The sequence below is a fragment of the Musca vetustissima genome, unplaced genomic scaffold (assembly GCF_032173495.1).
Source record: "Musca vetustissima isolate MV318-11 ecotype Yass unplaced genomic scaffold, APGP_CSIRO_Mvet_v1 utg106808, whole genome shotgun sequence".
Lineage (NCBI taxonomy): Eukaryota > Metazoa > Arthropoda > Insecta > Diptera > Muscidae > Musca > Musca vetustissima.
Genome location: NW_026880683.1, coordinates 20950 through 32024, shown reverse-complemented (window position 1 = coordinate 32024; position 11075 = coordinate 20950). Strand labels below are relative to the sequence as shown.

At 36.0% G+C, this 11075-nt stretch overlaps 1 protein-coding gene across 1 annotated transcript; it reads left to right on the top strand.

The window, feature by feature from the left end:
• Positions 1-884: 884 nt before the first annotated feature.
• LOC133326461 (probable serine/threonine-protein kinase DDB_G0282963) lies at positions 885-9316 on the top strand (the record flags this gene model as incomplete). Its single annotated transcript, XM_061535094.1, has 7 exons — positions 885-2072; positions 2139-2251; positions 2435-2603; positions 2669-2759; positions 2826-2933; positions 3470-3602; positions 9195-9316. Coding segments are annotated over 7 exons (1826 nt in total), but the record flags the coding sequence as incomplete, so codon positions are not given.
• Between the last annotated feature and the right edge of the window lie 1759 nt (positions 9317-11075).

Here is an 11075-nt window from a genome sequence, read left to right as displayed (position 1 = left end):
GCCCTTTCAAAAATGATATTTTTCTCTTAAACGGTAGAAAGTGTTTCTCTTATACAGATTTTTGATTAACCGGTTTTTCTTTTAAGCGAAGTAAAGTGTTTGAAAATTCACCCGAAATATTAGTTTAAAATGTTTAGTTTCAATTAACAGATTTTTTTGATAAATCGGCGTTCGCTTATCTGAATTCGACTGTATACATTTTAAATTGCATCTAAATCGTGTAGCATGTTAATTGTAAAATTTCAATTTAATCGGATAAAAAAAAACAAAAATTTGGCAATAGAAAAACAAATGGGTTTACTACAATTGCATCACATACTCTATATGAATTGTTATGATATTTTCAAAGTTTCAAAATTTTGGTAAAGTTATGAGCTTTTTAATATAGAGAAGAGGGTAAATTTGTGAACAGTACTAATTTGTGTATACAGTCCAAATTATTTAAATCGCTTCCTATTCAAATCTGCCATCAGAATTATTTTTGAGTCTCTTATTTTTCCGAAAGAACGTACTGTATCTCTCGACTGCAAGGATGTAGCGATGTCAAATTTTGTACATATTCTATTTAGGATAGCTGCATTAAATCTGTGAACAGAAATTTTTCTAAGATTGAGGAAAAAATCGGGGCTCAAAGGGTTGAAAGATATGTTGTTGATTACCTCACTGTGGATATGTTTAACAACATTCAGTATATTCAATTTAAAAGAATGATATATTAAACGTCGTATTTCAATTAATTTCACACGAAGAGTTTGAAATGAAAAAATAGTCTGATTTGTAATTTTCTTCGCACATTCGCAAGATATCATTTATTTAAAACATATTTACATCATCAAATCTTAAATATAATATGTATGTATCTTATTAAACAATATTTCCTATAGGTCTGTGCAGCAATCGACCCAACTCTAGAAATTCATTAAATAGCAGACTTTCTAGTTCACACAACTCATTGAGTGTTTCATCAGCAAATAAGCCAGATGATTCCATATTTATAACGCAGGCTATGTCACACGACGCTTTACTAACAAGAGAAATATCCGATTTCTACAACGTTCCAATTGATTCGGACATCTATGCTTTACCGGTGGATATGATCAAGTCGGAAAAGGAAAGATCGCAACATCTGCATAGGCACAGTTCCCACAACACTGGTGAAGCAAATGGCCCGGAATGCAAAGATGTCAACATATTCAGCAGTTGCAGTAAACATGCGTTTATGAAATGTCAACATCAATCAAAATCTAACCGCAAACACAAAAATAAGCGTAAGAAACGTTCCACTTCGAATTGCCCCGATAATGGCGAAAACAGCGATCGGGCTCCGAGTCATATTTCAACTAGCACGTCTTCGAGATATAATTCAACTTTTGTCTCTACCTCGAGTATACAGGATGATGGCAGTGCCAATAATACAGAGCCCCTACACATGTCTCTGGAAGAGGTGAAACAATTCTATCATACGCTCTACTCAGAAACCAAAGATAACAAGTCGGACAGCGGAGCAGCATCCGGCGGACCCCAATTACATTCTAAGGCGAATATTTCCAATTCCACCTCTAAAGTTTCCAACGATCCTGCTTGGAGTGGGTCTCGTGGTAGCAACCTAACGTTGGCGCAAAGTCGTATTGAAAAATCTCATGGTTCGAATGTTAAAAACAGTCTCATTACACAGAAAAACTTTTCATCCGATTCCGAGACCCATGCCAATAACAACAATAACATTGTGATTGCAATCAATAACCAAAACAACCAAAAACAGAATATTTCTCACCAATCGCACATCAACGCATCCACTGAAAAGGAACAAACTACTGAAACTACACAATCAATTCTCAAGTCTAGCGTAATATCTTCCAACGAAAAAAAGTCTCAGTTTACCTTGAATTTAAAGCAGCGGTTTTGTAGCATTTTCCGTTTTCGAAAAAACAGTAGTAGATATAGTCATAAAAGCGACGTCAATGAACATGACGATCACACAGCAACCAATGAAAAGGTTAGTGCATCGAAATCAAATGAAGACAAGCGTAAAAAGTTTCAATCGAGAGCTCTTCCACCCTTGCCTAAGAAAGGTAACGAATACAACACTAATATCTGTTATTTTGCTTACTATAATTGTTTTTATATATATACATTAGAATCGGGAGAGGAAAGCAGTATCCAACATGAAGAAAGTGCTATTGGAAAAGACGAAAAGAAACCGGAAGCTAGATCGTTTCATTTCACTTCCAGTATTGAAAAAGTTAAAGATGTAAGTCATAATGCATGCAAGTCAGACATATCCCTGTCTTATTTCTAATTTTATAATTTATATATACATATATAAATTTCTTGCCTTTTCTATTAGATATTTGAAAAAAATATTTTATTTACTTAACAAATATTTTATGAGAAAAACCTCAGCACTGGCTATACATTTGTTTTATATTTTCAGTATGGGTGGTATTGGGGCCCTTTGTCAAGTGAAGCAGCAGAAAAGGTTTTATCCAATGAACCTGATGGAAGTTTCATTGTCCGTGATAGTTCCGACGACCATTACATCTTTTCGCTTAGTTTTAAACTAAACAATTGTGTCCGTCATGTTCGCATTGAACAAGACCAAGGTAGGCTAATTTTGTATTTGATTGTTTTCATGATTTTAACAATATTTATGTAATGTTATTTGAAGGAACATTTTCATTTGGTTCGTATGCGAAATTCAAGTCGCAAACAATTACAGAATTTATTGAGAAGGCAGTAGAGCATTCACGTAGCGGCAGGTAATATTGCATTTGTCTTGTTTTTACTTCTATTTTGTTATAATTTGAGGTATTCATATTTTACAGATATTTATTCTTTTTACATCGAAGACCCGAACATGGTCCAATGCGAGTGCAATTGACAAATCCAGTATCTAGATTTAAGCATGTTCAAAGTTTGCAGCACATGTGCAGGTAAGTTTTCCATGTATATGTATAAAATTTGTTGTAATTTATATTTTACCATTATATATTTCCTTATTGGATGGATTTTTCGAACAAATTTATTGTTTGCTAATTACGTATACAAATGTCACAAATGAGCTAAATGTGTAATTTTTAAAATATGAACTCGAAGTCTCTGAATTGGATAAATTTACTGTTTAAAATACCACCAATAATAAACGTCAGCTGATAATAATGACTAAAATGTGAAAAGTGAACTGTGTACCGCACATATAGTTAGGGTTTTATAAGTTTATTTCACGAGTTTGTTCTATCATGTAATAGATGCCTTGGACCCACTTTTTAGTGGGTCTACTTTATGTGGCTCCTATTGTTTGACCATTATTATAGGGGATGATATGAACGCCTATAGTTTGAAGTGTAAGGTCAGAATATTCTGTTTGCCTAAATATTTCATACGGTTAAAATAAATAATTTCAAGAAAGCAGTAGTACATTCACTATATAAAGAACAAATAAAAATAATTTATATGTTTTTTGTTTCAGATTTGTTATATTAAAAGCTGTAATAAGAAAGGATTTAATTCAAACATTACCGTTACCAAGAAGACTTTTAGACTACCTGAATTACAAACATTGTTATTCAGAGCAAATTGAAAGTGACAGTTCCAATTCACAGGTAAGTTGACCACTCTCCCTTAAATTAAGTAATAAAGTGTTGTGGAAATCTGATGTTCGACGTTTAAGACGGACAACAAGAATTCGATAGAGTTATACATTTGTATTTGATCGTGTTTAATATTGATGACCCTTGCGAGTAGGTTTAGCAGGGCTGAACCCACTCATCTGTGTGTTTGGTACCGCGCTGTCAATTCGGGTCCAATACGAATTGAGGCGGCTGCAGCATCCTGATCTTAATTGGGCTAAAACGTATGTCTAGGCTGCTGTCGTTCTTCCGCTGCTATAGGTGGTGAGTGGACTCGAAGTACTGCATTCACATGGTATTGGTCCATTGCCTGGGTCACTGCTTCCGTATGAATGCTGGTAATTCTGCTCGATAAACCTGTTTATCTAGTTGGTTGGTTCCTGTCGCCGTTCTCAGGGCGACATTTTGGCAGGTTTGAATGTTTTTCCACTGCGTATCGCTTACATTCGAGAAATACACTGGCGCCGCATAGCTTACCGCCGACCGCCCTATTGCTTTGTAGGAGGTCAACAAAGTCTCCTTATTACCACCCCATGAGCTGCTGGCACGCGACTTGAGTACCTTGTTCCTCCTTCCCATCATATCGCAAATAGCGGTGGTCTGCGCGGACGACTTAAATAAGTTATCGAAACCTACATCCAAAATTTTGGGGTAGTTTGTGGTCGGAATTGGTGCACCATCGACCATGATGATGAGAGGGAGCTTCATTTCAGCCGTCCATGTGGTGAATACAGTGGCTGTGGATTTAGCAGCGGATATTCATATATTCATATTCATCAGATGGAAGAACTGTACTAAATCAACTATATAGACATTTAACCTTTTACGAATATCATCGATAAAGGGACCCGACGCCATGATCGTACAATCATTCGCATACATTGCGATCTCTATGCCGTCCGATGGTTGTGGAATTTCAGAAAGGAGATGTTAAACACTTCCGGAGATATAAACCCACCTTGGGGAACTCCCTGTTTCACTCTAAGGGGTTTAGACTTCTTTTTTCTGAACTCTACATATGACTGGCGACACATGCAATTAAATATCCAATGTTTCAAACTAGGCCGGAAGTTTGTTTTCTTTATGTCCTCGAACAGCTTGGCGTGATTGACAATATCGAAGGCTTTAGATAAGTCAAGAGCCACTAAGACTGTTCTGTCGGACGGCCTGTTCTGGATAAGTCGTCTGTTTATATGTGAGGTTATGGCGTGTAATGCTGTAGTTGTACTGTGCATCCTCCGGAATCCATGTTGATGTTGATGGACTGGAAGCGTACTTCTCATCAGAGGAAGGAGTAGTGACTCAAGTGTCTTTGCTACTGGATACTGAAGGGAAATCCGTCTGTAGCGGGACCACCCTGCCTATTTTGCAGGCTTCAGGAGCAATGTGAGTGGCTAACGATAGGTTGTGTACAGAAGTTAAGTAATCTACTCCATGTTTATTCAGTTGTTTCAGCATTATCATTGAGATAAATGACATCTGACATCTGGTACCTCGGCTCGGGGGCTCTGATATGACGAAGCGCACTCCTTTTCGCCTTGTCACCCTCGGCGTGCTCTGCAAACTTCTGTTAAAAAAAAACTCCCTCTTCGGATTCTTCACCGTTACGTCGTTAAACATGAAAACCATTCTATCATCCGTCATTCCGGGATTCGAGAGTGAATTAAGCGTTGCCCACAATTTACTTGTTGCGGCTACAATGCTGCAAAGCTTCTGGTGGTCTAGCCACTTTTTCCGCTTATGCTTGCATACTAATCCGTTGACTTCAAGGGTGAGTTCTTTCACTCTTGCGTCTTCAGGCGTTGTCGAAGCTCATTCGCAAGCACGACCAGCAGGTATATGTCGGGCAGCTGCAGCAGTGATGATGTCCCGGAAATTCCTCTCAGTTACCCGAGGATCTGAGGGAATGGGCAGCTCCCTGAAGCGGTAATTGGCTAAATATCTGAAATCTTGCCAATCAACTTTACGGGTGGTCTATTTACGAAGACGATGATAGGGAGGTGGTCTGAACCAAGAGAAATGACGGGATACTAGACTATGTCATTTATCAGGGGGGTTACTCTGTATTGCGTTGCGAAAGCAAGTGCGATGCGAAAGCTAAATGCGTTAAGAGTACAATTCGGTACTCTGTAACGCTCACGCAAACGCATTCGCAAACTAAATCGAAAATAGGGTAACACTGTCGCCACAATGTAAGCAATAACGAAATATGACAAAAGGGAACGTCAAAAAATTGTAAATGAAAACACATTTTTGTGTGGTACGAGTGTTTTTTTTAACAAAAATGATTAACGAATTAAACAAAAATATGAGATCGATCAAAATAGAAGTACGAATTATGTGACAAACGTTTTCAGATATTTAATTTTGTTATAGTTTTTATACAAAATGTTCGTCTCAATAAAGATTCGTTTATGTATTTATTAAACGCTCGTCGTTCCAAATAGATCCACAGCAATTCCAACTCCAATAAAAGAGGCCGCTGCTTTGAAATTGCTTGGACAATGTGGTTATCAACACCAACCTGTAAATATGCACACATAGTTTCACATTTTAAATAAAAAAAAAAATAATACTCTACTTTTTCCAACCACCGACATCTTTTAAAGGAGGTTAATTTGAATTGAGGTCATCAGACAGTTTTGTCCACAAATTTTTGGCGCGTTGTTTCGCATTTGAACTCTGCAACTGTCCCTTTGCCAAATCACTATGTTGCCCCATAAAATCTACTGAAGTTAGGAACTGACGTTGCTAAGTCTGCAACTGTGACTTTTTTGCCTTTTACTTAAAATAATTTAGAATTTATATATAAATAAAACGTTTAATTGAGCTTACTTATATGTTTCGCTTCCTTTGCGTTTGCTATTTTGTTAACGCAAGATATTTGCGCTTAACGAACGAGTTTGACATGCGTTTTCGTATTACAGAGTGCGGTGATGCCACATTTGCGTAAAGTAGATGCGAAAGGAGATACGAAAACGAAATAGAGATTACCAATTACGCGATGCGTTACAATTTTTCTCACGCATCGCAATACAGAGTAACCCCCCAGACCCAGTGCCACAATGGTGATGTCCAGCGAGCTGCGCCAATCTCCTCTAATTCTCGCATCCTCATTCACCGTGCAAAACGTGAAGCTGTTAATTTTATCTGCCAGCGCTGTACCCTATGGTCATTACCTAGGACGGAATGCCAGGGGGGTTACTCTGTATTGCGTTGCGAAAGCCAGTGCGATGCGAAAGCTAAATGCGTTAAGAGTGCAATTTGGTACTCGGTATCGCTCACGCAAACGCATTCGCAAAATAAATCGAAAATAGGGCAACACTAGCACCACAAAGTAAACAATAACGAAGAATGACAAAAGGAAACGTCAAAAAATTGTTAATAAAAACATATTTTTATGTGGTACGAGTGTTTTTTTAAAAACAAAAATGATGAACCAACTAAAATAAGAATTTTAAGAGATCGATCAAATATACTCAACCTAAGTGAACACGGATATGAAAATAGAAGTACGAATAATGTGACAAACGTTTTCAAATATTTAAATTTTATAAATTTGTACAAAATGTTCGTCTCAATAAAGATGCGTTTATGTTTTTAATAAACGCTATTAAAAATGGCCTCGTCGTTCCAAATGGATCCACAGCAATTCCAACTCCAATAAAAGTGGCCGCTGCTTTGAAATTGCTTGGACAAGGTGGTTATCAACACCAACCTGTAAATATGCACACATAGTTTCACATTTTATATATAAAATATAAAACATTACTTTTTTCCAACCAGCGACATCTCTTACAGGAGGTCCATCTGAATTAAGGTCATCATCCTGTTTTCTCTACAATTTTTTGGCGCGTCGTTTCGCATTTAAACTCTGCAACTGGCTCCTTGCCAAATCGCTGTGCTGCACCATAAAATCTACAAAAGTTTGGAACTGACGGTGCTGAGTCGTCAACTGTAACTTTTTTTGGCTTTCTCCCAAAATAATTATCAATTTAGATATAAATAAAAACTTTAATTATGCTTATTTACATGTTTCGCTTCATTTGCGTTTGCTATTTTGTTAACGCAAGATATTTGCGTTTAACGAACGAGTTTGACATGCGTTTTCGTATTACAGATTGCGGTGATGCCACATTTGCGTAAAGTAGATGCGAAAGGAGATACGAAAACGAATTAGAGAGTACCAATTACGCGATGCGTTACAATTTTTCTCACGCATCGCAATACAGAGTAACCCCCCAGAGCTCATGATGAGCATTGAAATACCCCAGCACCAGACGGTTATTACCCTTTAAAAGTAAACTAAAGTCGGGTAAATAACGTTATAACTATTTAACGGCGGAATGTACATGTTAAGCACCTCTATATCGGCTGTACCACACTTGACTGCTATCCCCATACACTCCATGTATGGATCACTAGAGTCTAGCTCAGGCGGGATAGGTCTGTTCGACAAATGGAATATAACCTAGGTGCGGGGGTTTCATTCGATCCCGGCGCTGACCAGAATAGCAGGCATCCCGGATTATAATGCCTCTCCCATGTATCTTGAAGAGTTTTATGTGAGTTCCTGCCAAAAGGCCTACCTCACAGTGGCTGAGCCACAGGCGGAAAAGCGCCCACCAGCGCTCCAGCACCGAAGTACTGTACCAATTGGAGAGCATGCAGAAGGCACACTCTCCCCCTTGGTGAGGGGCGAAATCACAACCCCCGCGATGCTCCCCAGGGGGCCACACCAACTGTCAGGCTGGATCTACCGATCCAGGGGCACCTGACACCCGCGGTACGGAAAACCTCCGCTCAGGCTCGAGACCGAAGCCTCTCCCATGTAAAAAAAGACGGCAAAACCATGTAGTAGTTGAGGTAGCAGCCTCTTTGAAAAATTCCTCCGAGTCAATCCGGTGCATAGGGCCCGCCGCCGTGGGATTGTGGGTGTACGGTAGATGTTGCCGACGTAATTATCCTGGGCATTTCATTCGATGCAAGTTGGTGTATTTAATATGGTGTAGGTGATAATCTTATGCATTTAAACTTTTTTTCTTCATTGCATTTTATTGTTTGTGAAGCAAATTTTCCAACACATTTTGGAGATTTCCGACATAAATTATTGTGTATTTCATTTTTAATCAATAACATTGCAACAAAAAATACCTTTATAAGGAAGAAATATTTTTAATGTCCCAAAGAAAGAAAAAAAGACATTTAACAAACGTAGGCATTAATCAGTGCATGGTACAATTATACAAGGTAACTGCAATACTCAGTAGATTTGATGGTATCGTAATACTCGTGTCAAGTTCGATATGACATGTTTGAGGAAAAATTTACTCGTTACTGGGTAATTAATACTGGGAAAGTATCCAGACAAACCTATTGTAAAAATTGTCATTTCAAATTTTCAGGAAGAAAAAAATTTCCTTTCCAATGCAAATTTCAAAATGGTTCATAATTTTGAATGTATTTATTTTTTTTTCATCCACGAAAATCTTGTTGCATAATATAATAATTTATCTTCTGAACTAACATTTCAATAATCATGTATGTAATACTTTATCTTTGCAGATTTCTGGAGAAGGATCTTTGTAGATTTGTTTCTACTTTGTTGTTCATTTCAGTTTTTATAAAACATACTAGTTAGTATTACAGTGCATAACTTACCATTAACATAAGTATTAAAATAATCATCTTAGTATAACATAAATTATGATTTGTATTACTATTTGCTGCTCATAAAGTATTGTACTCGGTGCTATAACATAAGATATGTACAATTGAAATTATTTATTAAAAAAAGGCATGTATGTAGTACGTGCAGGATTTTGACTGAATGAATTAAACAAAAATATATTATAGAATCAACATATGAATACCATATTTAATTTAAGGAACCAAAAAACCCTTAGATGAATAAACAAGCGTACATATACTACGTACATACATACTATATAGATGCATGTGTATATCTTCTCATCCGCAATTGTATTGTAAATTCTTTGAAATCAAGTCAAATTCAACAAATTAAATTTGTTATAAAAATAATTCTTATAAATAGCGAAATTATTCCAAGCTGAATAGAACATTATTTTAAGAAGTTTGTAATTATAAGTGACTTTACTTTCAATCTGTTTAAGATCGAATTTTTCAATTTAAATATTAATAAATGGTTTATTTTGGTAATTGATAATTGCAATATTTTCTTACGTTAATGAGTCTTTATAAAACAATCATTAATTTGCTTATAGTATTAATTGATTTTGTATATATAACTATGTTTCAGAAATAGCGTACACGAATAATAACAATTCGAAATTGAATATTTAGTTGCACATGTGGTGGTTATACATTATACTGGCATTCTTTGCAGGGAACGGAAAAAGCTTTTATAAACCTAACATATTTTTTGCTGCTATTTGGCAGTGATAAAATATTTAGGAAATATAGCATGAAGCTTGGGTTTCATACAGAAAAAATTTCAGCTGCCAGTCTGCTGCACGAATGCAATTTTTATGATATAAACATATAACTAAAATTGTCATATTGTACATAGGAGTTTCGAATGCAAAATTTACATGACAGATCAACGTAATAAGCCCATTGTAACTCCCTCTTCCAAACCTGTGATAATCGACATTAGTACTCATGACTTTGAGTTCACCATGAATGGATGACAATTATGTTGTGCCATATTCAAAACAATATTGCACAATGCTAATTTTTTCCGCCATTGGAGCAGGCTTCTTTATCTTTTATCCCCCAGAATATTATGATTTTTTGCTCTTTAATCCTATGATCAATATGCCTTTATTCCGTAAAACCAGAGTCATATTCACTTACATATACACATAATTATAGACCATTTACAATCATAATACGAAACATAAGAACTGTGGTCACTATACGAAGTACATTTCCCGAAATATTTAGAATCGAATAAGCCAATAAAAATCGTAAATAAATAAAACATACGGCCAAATAATATTATGATTTAATCATATACGTACATACATAAATACATTAATATACATACAACAATGTCTATTATTATAAACTGAATTATGATGAAATGTACTAAATAAAAATTCTCGATGTTTAAAAACATTAAATGACAATATTTTTAATTTGCATGACAATGAAATTTGGTAAGTAAATTGCTGCATTTATATAAAGATAAGTCTGTTTTTCACACTGCCACTCTAACAAGCGGTATTAGAAAGAATTGGAAAGTAGTTAAATACCACCTATGGTTTTAGAAGACTTGCCATCTTCTCGTTGAAATAAGGAATATTATTAAATCAGATTTTAACAATTCGAAATATACAGACATTATTATGCCATACTGCGTTTAAAGCAGTAGTGCATACTGTCTTGATATTTAAGGTACGCATAGAAGAATGAAATCTCCGGCTTTTTTTGAGTTTCGTATATCCGATATCTAATGTAGTA